The sequence below is a fragment of the Colletotrichum jinshuiense genome, chromosome 3, assembly GCF_051148585.1.
Source record: "Colletotrichum jinshuiense chromosome 3, complete sequence".
Classification (NCBI taxonomy): domain Eukaryota; kingdom Fungi; phylum Ascomycota; class Sordariomycetes; order Glomerellales; family Glomerellaceae; genus Colletotrichum; species Colletotrichum jinshuiense.
In genome coordinates, this window is record NC_139310.1 from 640,391 (window position 1) to 665,952 (window position 25,562).

The following is a 25,562-nucleotide window of genomic DNA, read 5'->3' on the forward strand; positions in this document are numbered from 1 at the left end:
CCGCGTTGCGTGCTGCTATGGATGCGCGCCGGTGGGTGTGCAAATTTTTTCTCGCAAAAACGGGCCAGAGGCGCGGGGGGCCCCTTGTGGACGGACTCGGGGCCGAGGCGGTGGGTCCAGGCGGGTGGGGACATGACTTTCACACCCCGACTGGATACGTACTTCCCGGGACAGGACAAGACAGGACAGGACATGTCGGCCAGATCAGGTCAATGTTGAGACTGAGTCAATGTGAGGAAGGCATTGGTTGATACCGTGCTTTGGTCTTTTGATTTCTCGGTGCTGTTCTTTTTAGTTGAATCAAAACCACCAGCTGTGTTCGATTCCAGTAAATAGTTGAATCAATACATTTAGAGAAAATGCAGCGACCCGCAATGCGCGGGAAATAACACAGTCAACATCCTCCGCCTGACAGACAAACCGCATGTTTATACCGCAGTTTAGGAAGTGGCCTATTCCTTGAAGAAGCTATCATCTCAAGTGACCTCGTACCAAACCCGAGCCAGCCCGGAACCCTGACCATGGCCTCGTCCACATCCTCTCCCGTCCCACGACGCCTCGTCGGCGTCCAGACAAAGATGTACCTCTCCCTCGCCCAGACGCGGGCCTACATCGACTCCCTCATCGGCCACCTCGCCGGGGGCGCCGCGGCGCCGGCGGCCCAGGTCGACATCTTCATCCTTGTAGACCACGTCAGCCTCGCCGCCGCCGTCTCCCAGTGGGAGGCGAGCCCGGCCCGCGGCGCCGTCAACCTGCTCGTCGGCGCACAGGACGCGTCCCCCGAGGACTCGGGCGCGTTCACGGGGCAGGTGTCGCCGGCGGTGCTCGCTGAGGCCGGGTGCGGGATCGTCATGGTGGGCCACGCGGAGCGCAGGAGGATGTTCGGGGAGACGGACGCGCTGGTCGCGCGCAAGGCCGCCGCCGTCGCGCGGCACGGCATGGTGCCGCTGGTCTGCGTCGGGGAGACGACGAGGGGCGTCGGCGTCGCTGCTGCTGCTGCTGGTCACGACGACGGCCCAGACGGGATTCCCGGGGTCGCGGCGGCCGTGGCGGAGTGCCGCGCGCAGATCGAGGCCGTCCTCGGCGCGGTGCCGGAAGGCGGCGAGGTCGTGCTGGCGTACGAGCCCGTCTGGGCCATCGGCGCCGAGGAGCCGGCCGCGGCGGGGTACGTCGTCGCCGTCGCCAGGGGCATCAGGGCGCTCGAGTGCGTGAGGGGGAGGAAGGGCGCGGTGAGGATCGTGTACGGGGGCAGCGCCGGGCCGGGGCTTTTCGAGGGCGTCAAGGACGGGGTCGACGGGCTGTTTCTGGCGCGGTTCGGGCTGGATGCCGCGAGGTTTGCGACGGTTATCGAGGAGGTTGCTCGCGCTTGAGTTCTACGGAACTTTGGATACTAAGAGGGCGTGAATATCCTGTGTATTCTTGGCTTTCGTCAGACCCCACGGGACGTGATCGCGTTTCGTGTTTGTATCTCCGTTATGCCTGTTAGGTCGAAGTCGCTGTATGCCGTAGTCGATGTGACCATGGAAGTTGGAGACGTGATTATTTTCGATGTTATACGACAATCCCACGTCAGCCTACTTACTGCTTTTGAGTATTTGGGAATACCATGTTTCCCTCAGATGGGAGGGGAATACCGACCGGAACACAATCTCTCACCTCGCAAAATTCTATTGATTTACCAGCATCGTATAGATATCCCCTTGACTATTCTCTTGATGCCCCTTACGAATTATGATTGTAGCTTTCAGGGTACCAGCCAAGACACGAAGTGTGAGGACAGTGCTCATAGTTCCTCTATTGTCGAAGTATCAAAAGACTGCGCGAAATCCAACCTGGCTGGTTCCTAAAGGCCTTTCCAAATATTTTAGACTACAAAATCATAGCCCACATTTAGGTAGGCTGTCCGTTGTTCTCCCACCCTGTTTTTGGGTAGAGTAGTCTGACATATCTGAAGCGATTCCCGGCATCACCCTTCGCAGCATAAAGTCCATCGATTCGAGGCCGCATATCACAGTCGACCGCGCACGGGCAGATAGTTAACTCTGGGACTCACCTAACCTATGCGAGGTTCGTTCAACCTCACAGATGGCGGCTAAGCACGGGGCAACTACAAGTATTATCTGGTGTATTGGGGAGAGTGATTCTCTATTATTCCTGTGATGCAGTATCCAGAGGATACACGAGCCGAATTTTTTTGTTTGCTTCTACACCCATATGGTACAGTATCTTACTCCATCTCTTCCAAAGGTCGGGAGTTTTGCCATCCCCTTTCACGTGTATAAATTTACAGTTGCGAGTTGGTCTCACACGAAAACACCCCCCACCGCGGGTTCTCTCATTTATTTCCTCCGCATATCGCTCCAGAACTTTTGCCTCTCCTGCTCGCCCCTCTTCTCGGCGTACTTCTTGGCCTGCTTGCTCTCCTCGCGCGCGCGGTTGGACTCGACGTAGTTTCCGGCGCCGCCCTTGGCGTTGTGCACCGTCTGCTTCAAGCTGGCGATGACGCCGCTGATGCTGCCGTCCTGCTGGGAACCTTCAGCAGGGGCAGGGGCAGGGGTAGCAGCACCCCCGCGAGGGGCCTGGTAGGTCGGCCGCGTGGGAGGAGCAACCGTGGTAGTGCTGGTGGGAGCCGCCGGGAGCGGGGTGAGGCCGAACAGGTTGCGGAAGCCGGCCTTGGTGAAGAGCCAGTTCTGGACGACACCGATGGCACCGGTGATGAAGAAGTACCACTGCACGGCGGCAGGGAGGTAGGCGGTGAAGATCACCGAGAGGGGGCCGAGGATGTACATCATCAGCTTCTGCTGGGCCTTGGACTGGGGCGTGGCGTAGCGGGAGCCGAGCTGGAGGTTGGAATGTAAGCATCTGCAGACAGAAAAGGGATTGGTGACGGGATCAATTTACCTTCACCATGGCGAACATGGCAATGGGGCCGGCGATGGGCAGGAGGAAGAAGGGGTCAGAGGTGGTCAAGTCACTGATCCAGAGGAAGCCGCCAGTCTCCATTCCGGGGACGGGGATGGTGGAGGCACCGTTGAGAACACGGAACATGCCGTATCCGAAGGGGATCTGGAGGAGACCCCAGAGACCGTTCAGAGGGTTGACGCCCGCCCGCTTGTTCATCATGGACAAGTCGCGACGGAGCTCGGCCATGCCGGCCGAATCGCCTCGGGACATGGCTTCCTGCAGGCCAGTCCGAATCTCGTCGTACTTAGGGTCCTGCTGCAGCTTCTGCATCCGCGCGGAGGTGTCCTGGGACTTGAGAAGGGGCTTGAACATGACGAGACGCAGCAGGATGGCGGTCGCGGCGATGGAGGCCCACCAGGGCATGCCGGAGTAGACGTGGACGTGCTCGAGGCACCATTGCATCATGCTCGAGGGACCCCAGCCGAAGTCGAGGCCGAGGGTCTTGAGGAAGCCGATTTGTTCGGGGAGGTCGAGGAGGGCGGCGGCGTCGAGCTCGGGGATGGAGGTGGAGGTGGTGACGGCGTCGACGGCGGGAGGCGCTGAAGGGATGGAAGAGGAGGATGCGGAAGCGGAGGCGGCGTCGACAGCCGGCTGGACGGGAGGTTGTTGTGCGGGAATCGCGGACGCTGCTGGTGTCGGTGCTGGGGGCGCCGGGTCAGGTTTAGAGCTGCCCCAGAGGGAGATTGCTCTTCTCGTCTCGAGGGTGCCGCCGATGGCTACTGTGCCGGCGAGACCGCCCAATCTGGAGTTGCTGGTCCTCAGCGAGGCCCAAGGCGCACCGCTGCTGCGCAGCGAGGTTCCGAATTGCCGTCCATCGCCGAGTCGTCTGGATGACCTGGAGATCTGGCCGTTGAGTGTTAGCACCAGCCGCGATGGCTGCGGTGGCCGAAAGTGAGGAACCGAGGGTTATTTACGGATTGGCTGGAGATGCTGCTGCTCGCCCGCAGGGAGGGGAGGGAGCGGAGGACGCCTCTGCTAGGCAGCATGGTGGGCTGGATTGAGAGGAGACGGGTTGGGTGTGGGAATCGAGGATTGTCTGTCTCTCACTCTCTCATCGACAGATGATGCGCGGCTGGAAATTTTTGGGACCGACCTGGCATCGCGGACGCGCCGGGAAAATGTCGGGTGGGACGGGTTGCGGGCCCAAGCTCCGGCTCCGTGCCGCGGCCAGGCAGGTACCTGGTAAGCATTGGATATTATTGACGACTGGAAGCTGATTCGCGGCAGCAACTATTATACTTGAATGCCACGGATGATAGAACTGGACAGACATGCTTCAAGGAGAAATGCTGCGGTTTTTTCATTCATTTGAACTCTGTATATGTACGGACTTTGACTAATTCAGCTCGTCACCATAATCAGGTCAACGCTGCCTGTTTGATGGTTGTATTCTGTTGATGCCCTCCACCTTCCCGTGCGCCAATGCATGAGTTATGCCTCTTCTGTCTGGCACAGATTCCACTGCTTTTTGTTTGCACCGCATCTAATGGCCCAGTATGTATTGTATTGGGCAGCCTCGTCTCCTGTCGTGCCACGCAGTGAGCCGATATGCGGTGCCCAGGGGTCAGGAAACTCGCGGTTTCGCCGTTTCTCTAAACCCTCATTCCCATCCTCCTAGTCATTCCAGGCTCGTCAAGTCATCGAGGCCGAGAGAGGGCTTGCGGTGCTTGTCTCGAACCTCCAGGCCGGGGCCAAGGGCGTGTGTTCGTCTCCTAGACATGGGGAACACCTATTGCGTGTTAGATGAAATCATTGCAAGCCACGCAACTCTTCAACGTATTATCGAAGCATGCGCATGGCTCCAGAGAATATGCAGGCGAGCCTTCGTGCAGTGTGGTTTCGTTCGTACCTTGGTGCCACCCCATCCTAACCTGAAGGCAGCCTCATGTGCAAACAACTCTCCGAACCCAAGCATCATGCCATTGATGAACGGCAGCAGCAGGTTGATGGCGGCGCCACGAACCAGGCCCCAGAGCGTGGGCGGCTTGTAGAGGATGATTGGCGAGTTCGACGAGGGAGGGGATTCGGTAAGGTCCTCGCCCTGAGAGTACTGTTCGCTGTCGGACCGGATCGTCACGCCGGACTCGGCAAGAGGGTGCAGGGAGTCGTCGGAAGCCATCGTCGACGGTGGCCTGGAATCGGACGGTGGTGGTTGAGGTTTGTTGGGAGGTCAGGTGAATTCGACGACGGGCAAGTTTACCGAATCTCGGCGCTGTTGACGTTTGGGACGTACGTACGGGCAGCTGCGGCTTCACCTCGGAAAATCATCACAGCTCCGACCTGGACCGGGTTGGAGGCTGCGGGGTCTGTGCGGCCCACGCCAGGTACCTACAGCTACAGCCATCAGATTAGATAAGCGCGGTGGCGGTCGATTTCTGATCCGGCTTTGGTGGTGGGGTTCAACTCGACGGGAAGGTGGCCTACTGCGGCAGCGGGTGGGTACACAGTAGCCTTTCCCACGTCACAGGGAACGTGCTAGAGAGGTACGGATGCAGCAAGCTCGCAGCTGGAGCAGTTACGACCACTAAGCTGCCTGCTATTGACCTTCACCTTGACCTCCGTTCTTTGAAATCTTGCACGGCGCAACCTCCAAAGAAAACAAAACCTCGTTTTATTCCCAGTGACTTCTTGCATCCAGGTGCAGTCGCCAAATCTCTTCTTACGGTTTTTCACCACACTTCTCCCTTCCCAGCCGAAACGACCTCCAAACCCCGCCACACCACATCCAAGTGCCGCCCATCATGTCTGGCAGCGCCAACCCGAACAGCGCTTCGCGCAACAACATCTTGCGCGACTTCACCAACCTGACTGGTATCCCCGAGGCTCGCGTATGTGTCTAATATTGCCTCCGATACACCGAGGAATCATGCCCCCTTGCTGACTTTGCCATCAGTGCATAGAGTACCTTGAGGCAGCGAACTGGGACATTGGCCTCGCCGCCCAGGCCTACTACGCCGACCACGACTCCGAGGACGAGATCGAACCTGCCGCACAGGCTCAACCTGCCGCCCCTGCTCCCGCCGAATACACCGGTCCCCGGACGCTCGACGGCCGGCCCGCGCCTGAAGCCGCCGGCAGAGCTACTGCAACGAGGAAGGCGGCCCCCAAGAAGAAGGGCCTTGCAACACTCAGTTCCATTGGCGGAGGCGGTCATGCACACGACGACGACGACGATGACGATGACGAGGATGACGACGACAGGGGACGTGGAGATCTCTTTGCTGGAGGCGAGAAATCTGGACTGGCTGTGCAGGATCCCTCTCAGGAGGGCGGTGGCGCAAAGAAGATTATTAACGACATCCTTGCCAAGGCGAAGGCGTAAGTGTTGGAAAATGCTCAAAAAGGGAATATTGGGACTAACGCGAGCCAGGAATGCTTCTCGTCCCGAGACTGCATCGCCGGCTGGCCCTTCGCGGACCAACATCTTCCGAGGAACTGGCCAGACTCTTGGTGGAGAGGGGACCGAGAGCCGCAGCATCCCTGATCCGAATGCCTTCCAGGAGGGTGCCGGAGGCCCTCCAGGCACGAGCGGCGAGCCTCAGGAGCGCACACTGCATCTTTGGCAGGATGGCTTCAGCATTGACGACGGCGAGCTTCACCGTTTCGACGACCCGGAGAATGCGATGGACCTGAACATGATCCGCGCTGGGCGGGCTCCCCTGCACTTGATGAACGTCCGCTATGACCAGCCGGTCGACGTCAAGCTCCACCAACACCAGGAGAACTACCGTCAACTGCCCAAGAAGTACAAGCCCTTTGGCGGAGAGGGCCACCGACTTGGCAGCCCCGTCCCCGGAGAAGGCAGCTCCTCTACCCCCGCAGCAGCTGCCCCGGCTAGTACTCAGGCCGCGCCGGCCAGCTCGACGGGTGGTCAGCACACCGTTGACGAGTCTCTGCCTACCCTGACAATTCGTATTCAGTTGCCCAACGGTACCAGGTTGCCTGCCCGTTTCAACACCACAAGCACGGTTAATGACGTCTATGAATTTGTGCAAAGAGCTTCGGAAGACACCCGCTCGAGATCGTGGGTTTTGGCCACGACTTTCCCGAACAAGGACCACACCGATCGCAGTCTCGTTCTGGGCGAGATGCCCGAGTTCAAGAAGGGTGGCACTGCTGTGGTCAAGTGGGCTTGAGTGGGACTGTCAAAAATGGGAGAAACGACGGCGTTTGGATGTTTGGCCCACTTGATGGCCGGATGGCTTTGGGGTCTGGGCATTCGAGGTCATTTGCCTCGGAAAGGAATGTAGACTAAGCTTGCGGAATAGACATGCCCGTGAGCATCAATGACGGCTTCGCAAGTGGCATGCGCCGCAAGGCTATGCTGCATTATGCTGCAAAATGCTAAGTGCACCTCTGTTGTACAGTTGATCCTTCAACGCCCCTCGAAATGGTATCATTAATCATCCCTGCCATACGCCGCTGCGGCCAGCTGCTGCCCACACGTATCCAACATAAAACAGAACTACAGCTTCCCCAGCCACGTCTCGTAATATTCTCAAGCATGCCCCCCAGCAATCATGGTGGCTGGGCCATCCAGGAATTTAAAGTGCTCAATGGCAATCTGACAGTTGAGCATGGCCGCGTTAAATCTGGCCTCCCCTGGTGGAAGGATAACCATCAGATACGTGTTGGTCGTAAACTTGAGAATGAAGAGGTTGAACCGCGTGCCGGCTTTGTGCTCCATGCGCACAAACTGCTCGGCATTGCGCGGCGTGCCAGTGAAGCGGCTGATGGTCTGCTTGAAGTGCTTCATGATGTTGGACATGCGCTCCAACCGGTCTTCAGTGGGATTGCGCTGGCCTTCCTCTGACGTCCATGACGAGACCGCAAGGAACGACGTGCGCTCGAAAAGCAGCAGCTCTTCAGCCTCGATGGCCACGCCCAAGTTGGCGAGGTTACGCTCTATAGTGGCCAGGTTGGGAACCAGGTCGTGTATGATGCTCGCCCACGCCTTGTACAGACTCTGATCCCAGATGCTCGTCGCAAAGGGGGTGATATCGAAGCCCTGGCCGGCGGAGGCGGTCGATGGACTCGTGGGGTCGTCGTCCGGGTGCTGCTGCTGGAGATAGCCAATGCTGTTTGCGTACTCTGCCGTACGCTGGCGGACGACGCGGACGCGATCGTCGTAGACGGATTCGCGGTGGGCAGGGACGACAAGGTCCATCTTGTGGACGAGGACGTAGATCTTTGCGCCCGGGGAGAACTGGAGCAGGGCGGAGATGATGGAGACGTAGGTTGCGAGGTCGCGGTCGATGTCGCGGGACTCGATATCGAAGACGTAGATCAGGACGCCGACGTTGGAGAAGACGTGAACGCGCTGCTGAGAGAGGTAGTTCTCCATGAAGGCTTCTTGGCCACCGCAGTCCCAGAGGTTGAGCGTAAGGTTTCCGAGGAATTTGACGTGGGAGAGGTCGATGTCTATCGTTGCGCCACTGTCGGGAGACCAGGTCAGTCTCTTCCGAGCTCTCCATCAGCGGAAGGATCCCATGTACTCACAGTCTCCGGGTATCACGGGCAATGTAGTTGCTGAAGATGATGCTCCGCATGCTCGACTTTCCCGAGCCGCTCTTGCCCATGAGCAGGACCTTCTTCTTCTTGGGCTTCTTCACCTCGGCAAGCGGCGTGTTGGCCGGGCTGTCGGTGTAGTTGGCGTCAGCCATCGTGGGCAAAAGTTATCATTCACTTTTGGCCTTGATGGAGCTCAAAAACGAGAAAGGGGCTAGGGATCTCGAAATGTGGGAGCCCCAAGGAAGCTTCGCAATGCGCCTGTCTTTAGAGCTTCGGTTGGAGTGGTGAGGGGCGGGGGCGGTATCGCCGGCTACGTCCTAGAAATCTCGGGAGCGAAAGGTGTCCGAAAGGACAATGTGAAGCGACGACCAGTCTGGCAAGCCTACAGAGAGTCGTATACAATTGGGCGTTGAACAGCCTTGTGCGAGGGTCGAATACCGGACAGGATGTTTGGTCAGGTCCGCGACCTGATTTCCCAGAGGCGCAGTACGTACCTTGACGAACTGGCGATAAGATACGCTGCTGAGGTAATCGAGGTGGTTGTGATCTGGCAGGGGGGACCCCACATCCAACACACGACAGCTCCATGTCCCGGTCCGTCTCGCGGTTCCACTTCTTCATCTCATCGGTTATCAACCAACTTGTTCATGGCCATGATGTCGCAATTCACAGTATTACACAAAGGCCTTCAATATGCCTCATTTATTTTTTGAAATTGATTTGTTTCAGCTGAAACAGCTCGAAGCCATATCCGTTCTCGAGGGCGGCACAGTTCGCTTGAACCGATTTACACTAATGCCATAATCGAACAATGAGCACTGGGTCAACCTCAACACCGAAACTGAAGCCGCTTCTAGCCAAAGAGCCGTTAGATCATAACGGATTACATCACAATCAAGTCTTGTGGTGGCTTGACACCCATATAATCTGCAGAAGCACGAGAACGCTCCATCCGAACTGACGGGTCTGCCAGCAACACGTGCATCGCTTGCCTGACCTCATGTACATATTTGTTCGAGGCCGGTTAACCAATACCTGGACTGTGGCCTATCATTCAACGGCTGATGGTTCACTGGAGATTCATTCTTTCTTATTTCTTCCGACAAAATCTGTCATCTGTCCACCCTGTACACAGGTTATGTCACCCAAACCCAGCCATCCAGGGAGTCCAACCTCCAACATTGTGTTCATTTCAAACGAAGGGCATCTGCATCATCCAATCATGGCTGGCAATGGTGTCGAAAAGGGACTGCTCATACGGCCCGCCGCTGGCTGGAGTGTGAGACTTTGTCTTAGCTGTTTGACCCTAGACTCTGGGTTACCCCAACTCACTTCTCCCTTCAACTTGAGCCAATGGTTACGATGCAATCGTCAAGTTTCGGGATGCCATCTTGCACACAAGGGCCTCGATTGATAGCAGCTAACGAGGGACTAGTGATGGCTCGTTTGCTGGATCCGAGTCGCTCCATCCGCCCTCTCGAGCCTGACCGGCCGCTTCATCCCTCTGGACGAATTCGCCGTGAGGGGCCCACAGAGCACTCACATATCACTGATCAGCTCCCGCTTCGGTTTCCCCCGCAACTGTCTATGGAATTTGTTCGCCATCTTCCCGAGTGGAGAATTTTTCCTCTTTCCGCCGATGATTCCTCTCTGCAGACATATTTATATTTATGTTGCCGGCGCCTTGATCTCTTGTTGAGTTGGAAGGCCATCATATATCCCGAGCAGCTCTGGAAAGGCCTCCTGCCTACACAAGAGGCCGAAGATGAATACATCGTTCTCGCATCCGCAGCAAGGGCTTCCCCGCAGGTCTGATCCTCCAAACAGCAGCAGGCCACGGGAAACTAGTGCAACAACCCAGCGAACGAGAGTCGAAACACAATACCGTCCTCCAGCGCCCAACACTAGACCTCCCACACGCTCTAGACACACATCACCTGAAGATGATACTAGGACAATAGCTCCAACCATGCCGCCACAGCGCTCCAGCGGCTCTTCGGGGCGCGTATACAGCTCCCCGACTCGGCCATTCGATCGGTGTCATAGCCCTGTCATGACACTCCGTATATTGTCGCCAAGCAGGGAAGGGGCTCGCGACGGTAAGCGACGAGATGGCCGGGGGAACAAGCCGACCCAGGGCTCACCAGAGTCACCTTCTACACGGCAAGGGCTCGGCCGTTCTACGAATACCAAGCAAGACTCTCCAAAGCGTCGGCGGCTACCTTTGAGAGACTCGATGCTTCTTAATCGCAAGAGCTCGCCTGATTCTACGAAAGAGGGCACATCAACATCTGCGAGCACGCCGCGGAAGCCTCCAACGTCTCCAAGGCAGCAACAGTCGCAATTCGGAACACTCGGATTTCATAGCATGCCTTCAACTCCGTGCAAATCGCGGTTCCCAGATTTGCCCAGGTACGCGGAAACTGCGTAATCATCTTGAATTCTTTAGACTAATCCAATTACTAGGCTAGGAGCCCGCTCTTCTGATCAAGCCCCTCCTACTGATCAACCGCAACAAGGCCCCCTCGCACGCTTGCCACAAGAGGATGTTAGCCTAGGAAGTTCCCCATCTACGGGCACAGCTTCCATTGATGGCTCGCTTCATAGAGAGAAACTGCTGGCTTCCCGCATTTGTACCATGATCCTGGACGAAGAGTTTGGGGCGGGTACCGACAGATCTTCCACGTCACTAAAAGTATGGGATACTGTCGTTAGATGTCTTGATGAAATATCGAAGCTCAAAATGCCTGATGCCTTCAGCGAGAAACAAGACACAAGAGAACCGGACCGGCCAGATCAAACCCCTAAGAAAGGATCTTCTGAGACGACAGAAGTTGAGAACTGTCAAGGCAGCGATAGGGGAAGTGACGAGAGTGCTGGTCACGAAACTGAAGGCGGAGTGTCATGCGATAATTCCACGAGCCGCTCATCCAACGCATACGAACCTAGCCATGATTTCAAGGCTATGTTGCCTTGTCCTTTCAGGGTTAGGAACCCGGTTCGATTCAACGTTGGTGATAACTGGCGTTGTGCCAACGGCAAGTGGAAGGATATCGGCGAGTTACAGTACGAAACAATTATGTCCATACCAGAGTTGGCCACTGATGATCTTCTAGGAAGCACATCCTGAGGGACCACAAACAGTCTAGCAATGAGCATCTGTTCCAGTGCCCGAGATGCGAGAAGGGCTTCTCTGAACCCGAAACTTTCAGGAAACATTCTATGCTCCCTCGAGAGCAGATGTGTGACCCGAAACCTGAGACCATATCCTCAGCGAGCGACCCGGAAGACGGTCTTACCGGCAGCAAGTCCAGAGAGCTCTGTGAGCATATCCGACTTGGGGTTGTGGGATCCTGGGACAGCATGTGGAGGTACCTGTTTCCTTCTGACAAGATGGTCCCAAGGCCCGGTAAGCCACACGCAGATGCCCTTGTGGGAGAAGGCTTTCTAACGTCACACAGCCGTTCTAGCTCCCATTGAACTCTCGCAAGTCGAGCAAGAAGTATTCGCCGGCAACAATATGTCGACCTTGAAAGCTAGCTTAGAGGAGCGTCTCAAGTTTATTGCCTCGCAGTCAGCCAACGCCGACCTCTTTTCTGCGCAAATGCCCGTCATCACTGGTTCATTGTCTCTAGTTGTCGAAGCCCACTTGAGAAGCGTGTTTATTAGCTGTCGCAACCAGCCCCCTAGGCATTCTAGGAAGACATCATCGTCGAACCCGCTGCAGGATACGGTAACTGGCCGGCCCAGGAAGATTTCATCTGCGTCCACAACGAGTTCGAGAAGTCTTGAGGCAGCTGATGGCCGCCGTCCTGTTATTGCTGTTGACGAGACCAAAAGCGCTGGAAGAGACAAATTCCATCTTCAGAGGCCCCGCCAAAGAAGCAACGGCGACGGAGAAAAGCGCGGCCAAATATCGCGAGCTGCAACTCTTCCAGTTGCCACGATGCTCAATGTTCCATTCCCACGCATATCGACCTTGACCGAGCACTCTGATGCAGGGCCCAATCCGGCGTCGGAAGATGAGAACGCTTCTCCGAAAGATCAGCCTTCGGACGCCGACTACTCCTCGGGAGTCGAGTCCAATCCGAGCAGTGCCGGCGGTTTCCGGGAGTCCAACAATACGGACATTCGGTGCAGCAAATGCAACATGAGACCGAGTCTCCGGCCAAACGAAGACATATTCTCGGACGCCTATCTCAGGAGATCATCGGCTATCAGAAAAAAACGGGACTCGACATGCAAGTTTTCTGACTCGGGCATAGGAATCTTGTGTAAGAGTTGCAGAATGCTCGAGGAGCTCATAAATTCGTATTCGAGAGCGTCGGCACAGGTGGCAAAAGCCGAAAGGCGAAGCGACACAACCAGGGACGCGGAGGCAACGCCAAGTGTGCCGCCGTTGTCGCCAGACCCCTCTGTCTCCGTCGACGAAAACGACGAGGAGACGCTTTTCGACTTGATCCTCGACTCGGCAAGCTACCTGGATGACGAAGGTCATCGGAAGACCGAGGTGGTATCTCCTAGGATTCCTCAACAAACCGGCTTCTCGGAATATGATCGTTTTGAAGAGGACAGCAATTTCTTTTGATTTATGGGGGAGTTGATATTTCTGCGAGATTTTTGGTGACTTACAGCAAGCGTCGCGCACTTTTCAGTTTGAGCCAATACCTAAGAGGCCCTGTTATAATACAATACCTCGACTGTTGGCATGGAAAGCAACATTGCGGACCAGGGCGTTGGGATGCAGAAAGGAGATACACGAAACCTTTCGTTGATGCGATATGACAATATTAAAGATTCTTTTGTTTCATGTCACACACATACGCGCGCGCGCGCGAAGGCAATGCATATAATCCTAAATCTATCTCGGCGCCACTCGCCTCTGCATCTTGGAGTTCATTGTCCGTAATACTCGAGGTCCTTGTCCCGCAAACACTGACCATGGTATCCGCGGTCTTGGTGGGCGAAACCTAATGCTGAATATATCCGTCAGGTCCGAGCATAGCGGGTCACCCGATCCCCCCCTGCCCAAGAATGCAGCCTGTCCTTGCGTGCTGCAGGTGTTTCGTGTGTTTCCCCGCCTTAAGGATCAGCACCCGCCAACCCCGCCGGTTTGGTTCCCTCGTCCCCTGGAGCCGCTGTACAAGCAGATTCGGGACGGCGATGGCTTGGCTTGGGCGACAACATGCCAAGTCAACGAGTTCATGTTAAAGTTACGAGCCAGCACAAGGGAAGGATCGGTGAGTGTATAATGGGGCTTTGAATTCTCCCCAAGACATGGCATTCCTTTAATTGACGCACAGGCACACATGTCACAGTGACAAGACAAGAATCACTCGACTGATCGGATCGGGGAGCCAGTGACGTCGAGCTGCCGGGGTGCGGTGGATGGCCCGCAACGCCCTACCGCGGAATGTACGTCATTCTTACAGCTTCACTGCTCCAGCTACTGGAGCTTGCGCCCAGACATTGGAACATGCCATCAGGAGCTTCCCCTCTCGATAAATAATTCCGGGAAAGCCATTCCCCTCTCCATGCTTCTTGTGGCACACTCTACCCTCATCAAACACCAATTATACTACCATTGAGCCTCGGCGAAAGCACAATGGCTGAACAAGATCGCTACAACGCCCATCTGGGTGTGAACACCGACAAGATTCCCACCCCGAGCATGCCTGCGACCTCGGGCGCCGAACAGGACCGTTACGGTGGCTGGTTCAGCGGGAAGGCCGACAAGGCCACGGAAAAGATCAGGGAGAACTTCCCCCGTGGCCCTGGAGCCGAACAGGAGCGCTACGGAAGTTGGTTCAGCGGCAAAGCTGAGCAAGCCGCCGAAAAGATCAAGGAAAACCTCCCGCGCGGCTCCGGAGCCGAGCAGGATCGTTATGGAGGCTGGTTCGGAAGCCATGAGCTGCCCTCGGCGGAGAAGCTCGGCGAAAAGTTGCCGCATGTTTCTGGTGCCGAGCAAGACCGCTATAACCGCTGGTTCGGTGGCAACAAGAGCGGAACCTGGATCAAGGAGCACCTCCCGCAATCTTCGGGCGCCGAGCAGGACCGCTACGCCTCTCACTGGGAGGGCAAGGTGGACGAGATCACCGATAAGATCAAGCAGAACCTTCCGCGCGGCTCCGGTGCCGAGCAAGAACGGTACGGAGGCTGGTTCGGAGGTGACAAGCTGCCCTCCGCCTCGGATGTGAAGGACAAGATCCCCAAGACATCCGGCGCTGAGCAAGACCGCCTCGGTGGCTGGTTCGGTGGCGACAAGCTGCCTTCCGCTTCGAAAGTAAATGAGCATCTCCCCAAGACTTCGGGTGCCGAGCAAGACCTGTACGGATCTCGATTTGGTGGCAAGGCCCCGTCTGCAGAGGGCATCTCCAGGAGGCTTCCAAGAACTTCGGGAGCCGAGCAGGACCGCTACAACTCCCACTTCAGCCTTCACCCGAGCAACCCTGTCAACACTGCCACGACATCCACACTCGGACTGCTTCAAAACGCCCTCCTCCCTTCCTTTGGCCTCCACGCTGGCCTCAGCACAGTCACATACGCCGTTGCCCGCTACACAAACCGAGCAGACGCAAAGGACTGGCTCTGGCCTTCAGGGCAAGTTGCCAATGCCTGGTGGACAGCCATCGGAACGCGTGTCGTCTACGACGGACTCTCCATCTCTTCTGCTTGGAACTCTCTCGGCTATACCCAAAAGCTGCTCTTGGCTGGCGTCAGCGCCTGGGGTATCCGTCTCTTCTACCGCGTCGCTTCCCGCAGCGTGAAGCGTGGCAAGGACGACGCCCGCTACGTGGAAGCTAAGAAGAAGGACCCCAAATTCTGGGACAGGGCCTTCTTCACCATGTTCTTGCCCGAGGCCGCGTTCCAGGCCCTCATCGCCTTGCCGTTCACTCTCCCGTTCCGCGCCCCTCTTACTAGCGCTAGCGCATCGCCCTTCACCGAGCACCCCGAGGTTTTCCACAGCCTGGCTGTCTTCCTCTTCACCACCGGTTTTGCGCTTGAGACCATCGCCGACACCCAGCTCGAGACGCATTCGCGCAGCAGCAAGCAAATCAACCGCGAAGGCGTCTGGAGCATCGTTAGACACCCCAAGTAAGTGCTCTAATGCTCGTCCAAACTAAGGATGGATCACTGACAATCAATCAACAGTTACCTTGGCGACGCCCTTTGCCACCTTTCCTTCCCTGTCCTACTTTACAGTGCCGGCATGATGCACCCTCTCACCGCCCTCGGGCCCATCTTCAACTACGTCATCCTTCGTTACCTCGGCGGTGACAAGGAGAACGAAGCTTCCCAGGAGGAGAGATATGCCAAGGAGAACCCCCTGAAGTTCCAGCAGCTTCAGGAATACAAGCGTGACAAGAACAGCTTCTGGCCCAGCGTGAGCGAGTGGGACAACAAGTGGGTGTGGGTTGTCGCTGCTTCTGGCGCTGTTGGTGCTGTTGTTGAGCGAGGACTTCTTGCCTACTTCAGGGGTTGATCTATATGATAAGATTTGTGTTTGATTAGTGTAATAGCCGTTTACAAGGGTTAACAACTACCGTTTTCTTAATTGAGTCACTTCCATTGTTGAATATACAGATGTAGCACGGAGCTTGTGAAACGTGAACATGCACCTTGAACACTATGGTGTACTTGAGATCACATCTCCAGTCTATTGCTAACCATTATTTCATAAGCCCCTCGGATATTCAAAACATTTAGGGGCAACAATATCTACTAGAATCTAAACATTTCTTTCTTCCACTAGGCCATTATTCTACCGTGTGTGCGCACGCTCTTTACAGCAGCGTCACATCGAGAACGATGTTGGGCTTGCCCTCGAAGCCCTGAGGCACAGAGTACGTAAAGTTCCAGAACTCAAAGTCGCGAATCGGCGAGCCGGAGCCGCCCATCGATCCGGCAAAGGACAGACTGTACGTCTCGTTGACGTTGCCGGAAACGTTGACAGAGAGGCCCTGGACGTCACTCCAGCCCGTGATGGTGGGCTTCTTGATGAAGGTGCCCACGACGAAGGTGAAGATGGAGTCGGCGGTGCCGTTGGGGTAGGTCAGGCTCAGCTTGTTCGGGGATACCTCCACATCGAGAGCCATCTCGGTAGGATACAGCTATGAGGGGAATCGAGTTAGTTGCACCATACTTCTAAAAGCAAGATCTGGTTTGGTATTAGGGGCGACGTACCGAGATGAAGGAGATCTCGCTTCCGGTGTTCCACTGGATAACGGCCGGGTTGAAGGACTCCTGCGACCTGGAGGGTCCGCCGATGACGTTCTCCTCGAAGGACTCGGCTCCGATGGTGAGGTTGTCCGAGAGCCACGTGGTGATGTTGCGCGGGACGAGGTCGTAGGGCGGGTAGTACGTCGACGCGCTGAAGGTATGCTCCCCGCCGAAGGTGGTCAGGTTCGAGACGAGGCCCTCGGGCAGGAGGCTCTCGTGGAAGTCGGCGAGCACCGCAAAGAGAGGTGCCCAAGCGTAATCAGCCGCGTGGGACATGACTTGCGGCTATTTCTTGTCAGCAACTTATACAATTCCCGAATCCTCCGCAAGTGCAAGCAGGCTCAGGACCAACATACCGCAGAGATGAGGGAAGAGTTCTCCTTCCCAATCAAGGTCCAGAACCACAGCGCCATCAAGCTCACGTAGCGGTTCATGTCGTACCCGTAGGATCGGTCCCAGGGGCCCGCCATGTTCTTCATGCCCGGGTGCCACAGCTGCGCGACGGCCTTCCACGTGTCGAGGAGCATTTGCGGGCCCTTCGTCGTCATGATGGAGTCCTCGGGGAGGTACTTGGACCACAGGATCAGGCCGAACAGCGAGACTCCCGTGTACGTGCCCGAGTTGAACTCGGAGAGCGTGTTGGCACGTTCGAAGAGGTCGATGATCTCCTGCGCGTAGTTCTCGCCTGACTGGGTCATGTTGGCGTCTTGGAGGCGGCGGCCGGTCCAGCCAGAGACGAAGGCGCGCATGATGGCCTTTACCAGGTCAATTCCTGTACAAAAAGGTCGAGCGAGGGGATACGTACGGGGTTGCTGTATGCCGGGTAGAGGTTGTCGTCGTCGACGCCGCCGACGCGGTACTCGTCTCCCTTGGTGGCGTTGTGCAGCGATTCAAGGATGAGATCTTGCGTGTCGTTGCTCAGGAGGTGGGGGAACTCCTCCAGCGCCATGACAAGGGTCGTGCCGACAAAGCCTCTCCAGTTGGGGTCCCAGGAGTTGTAGATGCTGGACGGGTAGTACTCGGATCCCACGTACGGCTCCTCCGAGTACTTCTGGTAGTCACCGTACCTGAGTCTGGTCAGATTTGTCTCAAAACATTTTTTATGGCGGCAGCTAGGTTGGTACTCACCATTGCTCCTCGACAACCTGGAATTGAGATCCGATGGTGTTGGTGATGATCTTCTCCGCCTCGGCCGCGTCGTCGCCCTCATTACGCGCCAAGAGACCCAGGGCATACCAAACCGAACTGCGAGTCTCGTGCCTCAACGCAGAGGCAGATCCAATGTCGTACAGGTATCCCGCCGAGCGGTCGTAGTACTGATCCATCCACGCCATGGACTCATTCAAGAGGCCCTGGGCGTTGACGGATAGAGAGGCAACATAGGACGAAGCGGTTGCCGAGCCGGCAAGGGCCAAAACGCCCATTGCCTTTGACATGTTGAACACCATCTTGAGCAGTTTGGACTGGGGTCTGGGTAGAGACAATGGCTGCAGAGTCGTAGGGAGCTCACAAACTCTACGTCAACGGACCCAGGGCCTCAAGCCATCTAATATACGTGCATGCATCGTGTTGTTCCCCGCGGCCAAGCCTGCCGTCTGTGCAGGACCCGAAATCGTCGTCATTAGAGCAGGGCCCGCGTGACCGACGACGGCAGTGGGCGAATACCAAGACCTAGTCCCTTCGCGGTGGCTGGTCCCGGTCGGTGTTGTTGACCAGGTTAGGTAAGAATGCGGAGGTGATAACGGGGGGTGGACTTGGGGACCGCTTCAACAGTGGGACGTTGCAATTCAGCGGTAAGGTAAGGAACATTTCGGGACATCCCCGAGCGAAAACTGGCGATAGGAGAGCCGTGATAGGGACTGGGGGGGTGAAGACATCTCGGGGAGGACCTTGCAACAGGGGTTGCCCATGACAGATGACTCGGTGCCCCCTGAAGTTCTTCTCCGCATTTCGAATCTTTTGAGTGTCGGCTGCAGGCATGGCGCGGTTTAGGGTCCGATAGATGATGGGGTTGGATGCCCGGACCGGCTTTGGCCGGGTGCAACTAGCTCTATCAACCGCGGCCTTTTACCGTATCTTTTTTTTCCTCCTCGGGTCCTCGTACTCTAGGTTTATCTGGCTCGCAGGAAAAAAATTATGGACCATATCGGACCACGGCAAATGACGGGTTCGTTCCTGGCTGGGAAACCATCGTCTCCCCGGCCATTGGGGGTGAACCACCCGGCGGCCAAAAGTTCGTCTGATAGGTGTTATCAATTGTGGATTACGGCAATCATGGGGGCGAAAACGCCGTAGTGGTCCTGTTGTTGCATGGTTATATGTTTGTAGCGGCGCCCACGCGCGCGGAATGGGAACATCACGGCACGCGACCACGATAGTTGTAGTAACTCATTCAAGACTCGGGTTGTCAATCAATTGCAAGATCATTTCGCAGTCACAATGGCAGAATTGGAGTCACCCGACATTTCGTCGAGCCCGAAGAGGAGCATTGACGTCGCTCCTGAGAAGAATCTCGATGCAGATGAGATTCGCCTGGCGCAGATGGGTAAGTTGCCAAAGTCCATCTCCAAGTCGACTTTGAAATGTCTAACGATTTTTTATCAACAGGTCATACCCAAGAGCTGAAGCGTCACTTCAGCACGCTCAGTCTCATCGGCCTCGCGTCAACGACAACCATTTCGTGGACCGGTCTGGGCCTTGGTCTCATTACTGAGATCAATGCCGGTGGACCCGGTGCGGTTATCTACGGCTTCATCTTGGTGACGACGCTGCAATGCTTTTTGGGAGCATCTCTTGCAGAGTTCGTGTCATCTTATCCCACCGAGGGCGGCATGTACCACTGGATCGCGGCCGTCGCGCCCAGGAGGTCTACCGGTGTCTTGAGTTTCTTCACCGGCTGGTTCAGCGTGCTTGGCTGTGAGTAAAACACAGTCTTGAAAACACTGGGAGCGATTTCTAATCGAGTGCAGGGATTTTCACAACCGCGTCGACAAACTTGATCTATGCGCAGGTTCTCATGGCCCTGATTGCAGTGTACCATGGAACCCTCGAGATCCAGGCGTGGCAGACTTTCATCGTCTACCAGGGATTGAACCTCATCACCGCGGGTATTGTCATGTTTGGAAACAAAATCATCCCCGGCCTGAACAAGTTCTCGCTGTTTTACCTGCAAATTGGTTGGTTTGTGGTCATGGTCACCGTGGTTGCTTGCGCGCCTACCCACCGCAACACCGAATTTGTGTTCCGCACGTGGATCAACAACACCGGCTGGGAGAACCAGGTCGTTTGCTTCATCACCGGCCTGGTCAACCCCCTGTACAGTCTCGGTGGACTTGATGGAGTCACGCACATTACTGAAGAGATGCCGAACGTGAGTTTGCTAATTATGCAATATTTTCAAGCGCAGTATGCTAATATCTAAAATAGCCGTCCCGAAACGCACCTCTGGCTATCGCCATTACTCTTTCCATCGCTTTCGTTACAGGTATCACCTACTTGATCACCCTCATGTTCTCTGTACAGGACTTCGACGCTCTGTCTACCACCAACACCGGGCTGCCACTGGCAGAACTGTTCCGCCAGGTTACCCAGAGTGCTGGCGGTGCGTTCGGTCTGACATTCATCCTGTTCATTGCTCTGGGTCCCTGCGTGGTCAGCTCTCAGCTCAGCACCGGACGTGTCTTTTGGGCATTCTCTCGTGATGGCGCCATGCCCTTTTCCAGAATGTGAGTTCAACTACTACATATCCCGTTTTTCAAGGGCCCACAGACTGATAGCTTGGAATTAGTTGGTCGCGTGTCCACCCGCGTTGGCAGATTCCTATGAACTCGCAGCTCGCCGTTACCGCCGTCGTCGCAGCGCTTGGTTGCCTCTACCTCGGCTCCTCCACGGCATTCAACTCTCTCCTCGGCACCGCCGTTACCATCAACAACATTTCTTACATGTTCCCTATCCTCACCAACCTACTCACAGGGAGGAAGAACATGCACCGCGGGGTTTTCCACATGGGCCCTACCTGGGGACCCATCATAAACGGCGTCACTGTGTGCTGGCTGACCTTTGCGATTGTGTTCTTCTCTTTCCCTTACGTCATGCCTGTTGAGCCTGCCAACATGAACTACACTTGCGTCGTGGTTGGCGGCCTTACTGTTCTGGTGGGAGCATGGTGGTTCAAAGCTGGCGCTAAATACAGCGAGAAGATGCTCCAAGCGAAGGAGGAGTAGAACAGTAGGATGCTCAAGAATGCAACATGATAGGTCGAGAAGACTTCATAGAGGGCGACTCTATTAATCGTTAAAACGGTAGAATAAGGATAAAAGCGACATGGAGAGCTGCTTAGTCGCATAATGGAGGCTGTGGTGGGGCGGATGTAGTCATATTACAGTAGAAATGAATGAGTTTCGGAGTCGAGTTAACTGAAAGCCCCATCGAAGGTGACATGCACTTGTGACGCATGCAACCATCCCGCTTCTCCGGAGTACGGCAAGGGTACCATGCATGGCTGGAACGCGTGCTTGGATTATTAGGATGGAGAAATCCAGTTCTCCGGTATTCTTCCCGGCCATAATCGTCTATCTACCGGACCTTTGGGTTCTGCCACGTGGGGTCCAAGACGGGTCCAAAGCCCCCCCTTTGACACAACCTACCGGCGATGCCGGCAACCTGACACCGGCACCGGGAGAAATGGCCGAGGAAGTGTTTCTCCTACTATGTAGTTAGTTTACTTTGGGAAGTGCATTTACATTTGAAGGTCCCCGGACACCCTGATTATCGATTGTGTCTTCACAACGCGAAATATCCACTCCCTGTCTCTGCTCATACTGAAGAGAACACTTCTTGTTACTTGCTTTGTACCCCATACTTACCAGAGCTCATCAATTTGACGCATAAAGGACTCTTATAGTGAACTACTCAAGATGAGACTCATTATCAGGCCCGATAGTAGATCGGCATCCGCTCATGTAGCACATTATATCCTAGGTACGAGTTGTAACTGAACCAATGTGATGTGCAATAGTCATCATTGTCTTCTGAACGATAATAAGTCTTCGTTAATAGTATATTCTAACAATGCTCAGATCGCATCAGGACCTTTCAACCCACACCAGAGAACCCATTCGTTCTTGGACTTCCCACAGGCAGCAGCCCTATTCAAATCTACGAGATTTTGGTTACAGAATACAAGGCTGGCCGCATTTCTTTTGAAAATGTCATTACCTTCAACATGGTGAGTTGTAACACACAGAACGCATGAATCGTTCGCTTCAATTGGTCTTCCTCTGACTTCAGTGCCAAGGATGAATATGTCGGCTTGCCGCAAACACACCCAGAGTCATACCACAGCTTCATGTTCCGCCACTTCTTCTCGCATGTGGACATTAAGCCCGAAAATGTTCACATTCTTGACGGAAATGCACCGGATCTAGACGCGGAGTGCGCCGCCTACGAGGACAAGATCAAAGCAGCTGGCGGCATTGACCTTTTCCTTGGCGGAGTCGGCCCAGACGGCCATATTGCTTTCAACGAGCCGGGGTCGAGTCTCGCTTCTCGAACGAGAGTGAAGACACTAGCAATGGACACGATACGTGCCAATGCTCGTTTTTTCGACGGCGATTTGAACAAGGTCCCACAAATGGCTTTGACCGTCGGTGTTCAGACCGTCATGGAGGTTTGTTGAAGACAAGTCTGCAACCGTGTTGAAACATAGTCCAGCTGACACCCATTGGGCAGGCAAGAGAAGTCGTCATCATTGTCAACGGAGCAGCAAAGTCCATTGCGCTGCAAAAAGCAATTGAAGGGGGCGTCAACCACATGTGGACACTGTCGTGTCTTCAACTGCACCCCTATTCCATGATTGTCGCAGATGAGGATGCGACTTTGGAGTTGCAAGTGAAAACAGTCAAGGTACGTGAATCGTAATCTCTTGATTTGAATTCTTAGCTCACTCTTTGTAATTGTAGTATTTCAAGAGTATTGAAAAGGTTGGACTGGGCAAAGGCTTTGAGCAAAAGCTTCCCCTGAGACTAAGGACAGTATCATTGGTTAGCCCTCCTCAAACGCCAGCCGACAGCAAAAAAGCCTTTGATGAGGACCACTTAGTGGAGTTGACGCCGGATAACATGTCATCTCGTATTTCATCATGGCCTGTTATTTAGATGAAACCAGTGGTTAGAGAAGGCAGAGAGAGATCGAAGGGGAGGACAATAGGAAGCAGCCCTGATACACGACCTTGCATGTAGAATTAAACAATGATATCACCCGATTTCTTCCTAGAGGTGGCTTAAATCTACAGAATGATGATGTCTTGATGATTTTGAAGCTGATGTGCCCAGAAAAGGTTGTACACTATAAGTCGAATTATCATTGGGCTCCTCCACTGTATGGATGTTGCTTTTTCTTATTATTCTAGTTTTACTGGGATTTAGATTCATTTATACTGTACCTATACCGCACGTGGCTAAAGCTCACAGAATATCACTACCAAATAATATGTAAAATTGTAAACTAACCTCCCTGGTTCTCATAAGACCATAATTCGTAACCTGCCTGTAGACTAGATTGATCAAAGATGTACCAAGAGTTATCCAGATTCCTAATCTCTTGCTCAAAGACCTCGGCGTCCCCAGACGCTGGTGTATGTAGCCCTTGCAGCTTCTCCTCGAGCCGTGTAGCCAGTATACCACGTAGACTCGGCTTCGGCTCGTGCATCTCCTTGAGCTTCTTTAGATGAACTCCAACATTTTCTAGATCTACTCACTAATTTTTAGCGTGGAACTCATATTTAGAAATGCCCGGAAAGCTTACCATCAGGTTCACCAACACCACCGTCAACCCCCTGGAGTACAATGAGAGCAGCCCAGGTAATCATCACCAGGTCCCAATTAGACCATATCGAAGAGTCGCATATCTGAAGTTTGACTGCGGCCCTAGCCGAAACGAGTAGTTCATGCTGCTCTTTTGGAGTTGTGTTTGAGAAGAGGTTGCAGCCTCTGGCAGGATGGTATATGGACAAGACAAGTAGTCGATGCAGTATGTACTGCCGGAACACGAGCTTCTTTTCGTGCTCTGACTCAAAGTCTTTGTCACTAAACTCCACAAGCCAGTCGTCCAGCTGGCGTGCCCAGTCGCGGATTACAGCCCCGTCGACTCCACTGAACGAAACAGAAGTGTTCTGTATAATGCTGGGCTCAGCTTCAAAACATGACCATATCGTCGGCAGTCCTCTGCCAGTGAAGTGCGTTAGACCTGTATGCATCATTCTCGAGAGTCGATAGAGCTGATCCTGCAAGGGGATCTTGAGCCGAGGGAGTGGCGCTTCAATAGGAATGACCGGGCAAGAGAGATGAATTGACGCGTGCTCGAGGTCGACGATCTTTTCAAAAGAAATGTTAGCAATCCAATGTCAAAACCATATCGATCAGGAAATAAATGTACCTGAAGACCAGAGAACAGACGTCGCCACTCGCGAGATCGCTCATCCACATTAGAGGGACAGTACTCCAAGATGAGACGGTATGCAAGTGAGATCCAGACCCCCGTCTCTTTTACAACAGCTTCCCTTAAAAGGCCGGCGAGTATAATGCCAAGCACTGTTTGAAAAGCCCATTCTTCCGCTGATTCTGAATCATCCGGGGCTTGACCAACCTCGCTTTGTGGTATGCATAGCTGAGAGATGGCACTACACAATACGCTGAAGTAGTCCGGCGCCAGAACTGCAACTTCTGGCGATCCTCGAATGCTTGAACAGTAAAGCATCGACGCCAGCATGAGTGGCCTTGGCGAAGAGAACGTCTGCTTCGTAGGGAGAAAGTGGAGCCCCGGCATGGTTTCGTGGAAACTTCACACGTTAGAACTGATGCAGTCTCGCTGTAGGCCCTTACTCAACATGGGGGAAGGAGTAGCACATACGACAACCACAGCCTCTTAATCATATTTTTCTCCCAAATGTTAGAGCTAATATTTGAAGAACATGTTCTTCTGAGAATTGCAACAGCACTCCAAAGAGCGCCGAGTGAGGTTTCCCCAGGGGTTTCGGGCTCAAATGCTGTCATGTCCGGGGACGTGGGCGAGTCGGCCGCCTCCAAGTTATTGAGTACCGGCAGGCCTAAATGCTCTTCTAGACGCTTCAAACGAAGGATGACCGAGTTATTGAACGACGAAGTTTGTTCGTTCGCTTGGAGAATCGATGCAAGCGATATACTTTCACGGTGAGATGCAGACTACAACACCTACGTCGTCAGGTTCAAGCTCTCGGACCAGAGCAACCTCCCCATTGTGAAAAGGGAAATTATAGATGGGCATACACGTACGTTCGCTCTGGGCACAAAGACGCAAGGCACTCCTGCCCGTAAGCATCTTCGACAGGTTGGCCCATTCTCGATTCTACATTTCATCTGCAAACACGCGAAGCTCGTCAGAGTCGAGAACCCATAGCCAGAAACACTCAACCAGTCATACCTTCTGCCTTCTGCAGTTGACTGGACAGACGGACATGTGTCAGTCTCCACAGCCGCGTACAGAGAAGGTGGAATTGCTTACCGCATGCTTTTCGGGCTTTGCCTGGACCGGACTCATCCGGTGCAGCCTCCACCGATGCTCCGTCCCTCGCCCTTTGAATTGACATTATGACCTGCTCATGCACTGGTATGCAAGTCCCACTTTGAGGATAGAATAATGCTACGTGCGACAATGTTGCGAAAGCGTCCAAAGGTGCGGCTTACTTTGGCCGGGTTCAGCCACTCGTGCTATGTTCAGCGTGGGCCCGGTGAACAGATGGAATCGGGGTTGAGTTTTTGTTCACCGGGTAAGCCGGGGCGCCGGGGTTTTTGAGGATACAGGTCCCTCGTGCTGCTTGTAAACCCGGTCCT

The 25,562-nt window shown here is 54.8% G+C and overlaps 11 protein-coding genes across 11 annotated transcripts; 6 read left to right on the forward strand and 5 right to left on the reverse strand.

Moving 5' to 3' along the window:
* Nucleotides 1-521: 521 nt before the first annotated feature.
* On the forward strand, nucleotides 522-1,370 carry EsH8_III_000181 (triose-phosphate isomerase; the record flags this gene model as incomplete). The annotated part of the gene is made up of 1 exon (XM_083261906.1): nucleotides 522-1,370. The coding sequence occupies one exon, from the start codon at nucleotides 522-524 to the stop codon at nucleotides 1,368-1,370; it is 849 nt and encodes a 282-aa protein (XP_083122393.1).
* Nucleotides 1,371-2,339: 969 nt separating this feature from the next.
* Nucleotides 2,340-3,950, reverse strand: EsH8_III_000182 (membrane insertase OXA1; the record flags this gene model as incomplete). Its single annotated transcript, XM_083261907.1, has 3 exons — nucleotides 2,340-2,840; nucleotides 2,902-3,807; nucleotides 3,879-3,950. 3 exons carry the CDS (start codon nucleotides 3,948-3,950, stop codon nucleotides 2,340-2,342), a joined length of 1,479 nt encoding a protein of 492 aa, XP_083122394.1.
* Nucleotides 3,951-4,582: 632 nt separating this feature from the next.
* EsH8_III_000183 (outer membrane protein TOM13-domain-containing protein) lies at nucleotides 4,583-5,083 on the reverse strand (the record flags this gene model as incomplete). The annotated part of the gene is made up of 2 exons (XM_083261908.1): nucleotides 4,583-4,693; nucleotides 4,814-5,083. 2 exons carry the CDS (start codon nucleotides 5,081-5,083, stop codon nucleotides 4,583-4,585), a joined length of 381 nt encoding a protein of 126 aa, XP_083122395.1.
* A 622-nt stretch (nucleotides 5,084-5,705) lies between these two features.
* Nucleotides 5,706-7,100, forward strand: EsH8_III_000184 (protein phosphatase regulator SHP1; the record flags this gene model as incomplete). Its single annotated transcript, XM_083261909.1, has 3 exons — nucleotides 5,706-5,792; nucleotides 5,858-6,282; nucleotides 6,335-7,100. 3 exons carry the CDS (start codon nucleotides 5,706-5,708, stop codon nucleotides 7,098-7,100), a joined length of 1,278 nt encoding a protein of 425 aa, XP_083122396.1.
* A 362-nt stretch (nucleotides 7,101-7,462) lies between these two features.
* On the reverse strand, nucleotides 7,463-8,627 carry EsH8_III_000185 (Rag GTPase GTR1; the record flags this gene model as incomplete). Its single annotated transcript, XM_083261910.1, has 2 exons — nucleotides 7,463-8,399; nucleotides 8,464-8,627. The coding sequence occupies 2 exons, from the start codon at nucleotides 8,625-8,627 to the stop codon at nucleotides 7,463-7,465; spliced, it is 1,101 nt and encodes a 366-aa protein (XP_083122397.1).
* Nucleotides 8,628-10,240: 1,613 nt separating this feature from the next.
* Nucleotides 10,241-13,063, forward strand: EsH8_III_000186 (uncharacterized protein; the record flags this gene model as incomplete). The annotated part of the gene is made up of 4 exons (XM_083261911.1): nucleotides 10,241-10,887; nucleotides 10,942-11,541; nucleotides 11,592-11,884; nucleotides 11,937-13,063. 4 exons carry the CDS (start codon nucleotides 10,241-10,243, stop codon nucleotides 13,061-13,063), a joined length of 2,667 nt encoding a protein of 888 aa, XP_083122398.1.
* Nucleotides 13,064-14,080: 1,017 nt separating this feature from the next.
* Nucleotides 14,081-15,958, forward strand: EsH8_III_000187 (uncharacterized protein; the record flags this gene model as incomplete). Its single annotated transcript, XM_083261912.1, has 2 exons — nucleotides 14,081-15,570; nucleotides 15,628-15,958. The coding sequence occupies 2 exons, from the start codon at nucleotides 14,081-14,083 to the stop codon at nucleotides 15,956-15,958; spliced, it is 1,821 nt and encodes a 606-aa protein (XP_083122399.1).
* Nucleotides 15,959-16,259: 301 nt separating this feature from the next.
* On the reverse strand, nucleotides 16,260-18,143 carry EsH8_III_000188 (uncharacterized protein; the record flags this gene model as incomplete). Its single annotated transcript, XM_083261913.1, has 5 exons — nucleotides 16,260-16,586; nucleotides 16,660-16,980; nucleotides 17,052-17,450; nucleotides 17,501-17,762; nucleotides 17,824-18,143. The coding sequence occupies 5 exons, from the start codon at nucleotides 18,141-18,143 to the stop codon at nucleotides 16,260-16,262; spliced, it is 1,629 nt and encodes a 542-aa protein (XP_083122400.1).
* Nucleotides 18,144-19,134: 991 nt separating this feature from the next.
* EsH8_III_000189 (amino acid/polyamine transporter I) lies at nucleotides 19,135-20,918 on the forward strand (the record flags this gene model as incomplete). The annotated part of the gene is made up of 5 exons (XM_083261914.1): nucleotides 19,135-19,240; nucleotides 19,303-19,611; nucleotides 19,665-20,065; nucleotides 20,122-20,420; nucleotides 20,483-20,918. 5 exons carry the CDS (start codon nucleotides 19,135-19,137, stop codon nucleotides 20,916-20,918), a joined length of 1,551 nt encoding a protein of 516 aa, XP_083122401.1.
* A 984-nt stretch (nucleotides 20,919-21,902) lies between these two features.
* EsH8_III_000190 (glucosamine-6-phosphate deaminase) lies at nucleotides 21,903-22,850 on the forward strand (the record flags this gene model as incomplete). Its single annotated transcript, XM_083261915.1, has 4 exons — nucleotides 21,903-21,922; nucleotides 21,985-22,363; nucleotides 22,426-22,599; nucleotides 22,656-22,850. 4 exons carry the CDS (start codon nucleotides 21,903-21,905, stop codon nucleotides 22,848-22,850), a joined length of 768 nt encoding a protein of 255 aa, XP_083122402.1.
* Nucleotides 22,851-23,199: 349 nt separating this feature from the next.
* On the reverse strand, nucleotides 23,200-25,318 carry EsH8_III_000191 (Zn(II)2Cys6 transcription factor domain-containing protein; the record flags this gene model as incomplete). Its single annotated transcript, XM_083261916.1, has 7 exons — nucleotides 23,200-23,444; nucleotides 23,500-24,067; nucleotides 24,130-24,532; nucleotides 24,604-24,914; nucleotides 25,005-25,088; nucleotides 25,153-25,172; nucleotides 25,234-25,318. 7 exons carry the CDS (start codon nucleotides 25,316-25,318, stop codon nucleotides 23,200-23,202), a joined length of 1,716 nt encoding a protein of 571 aa, XP_083122403.1.
* Between the last annotated feature and the right edge of the window lie 244 nt (nucleotides 25,319-25,562).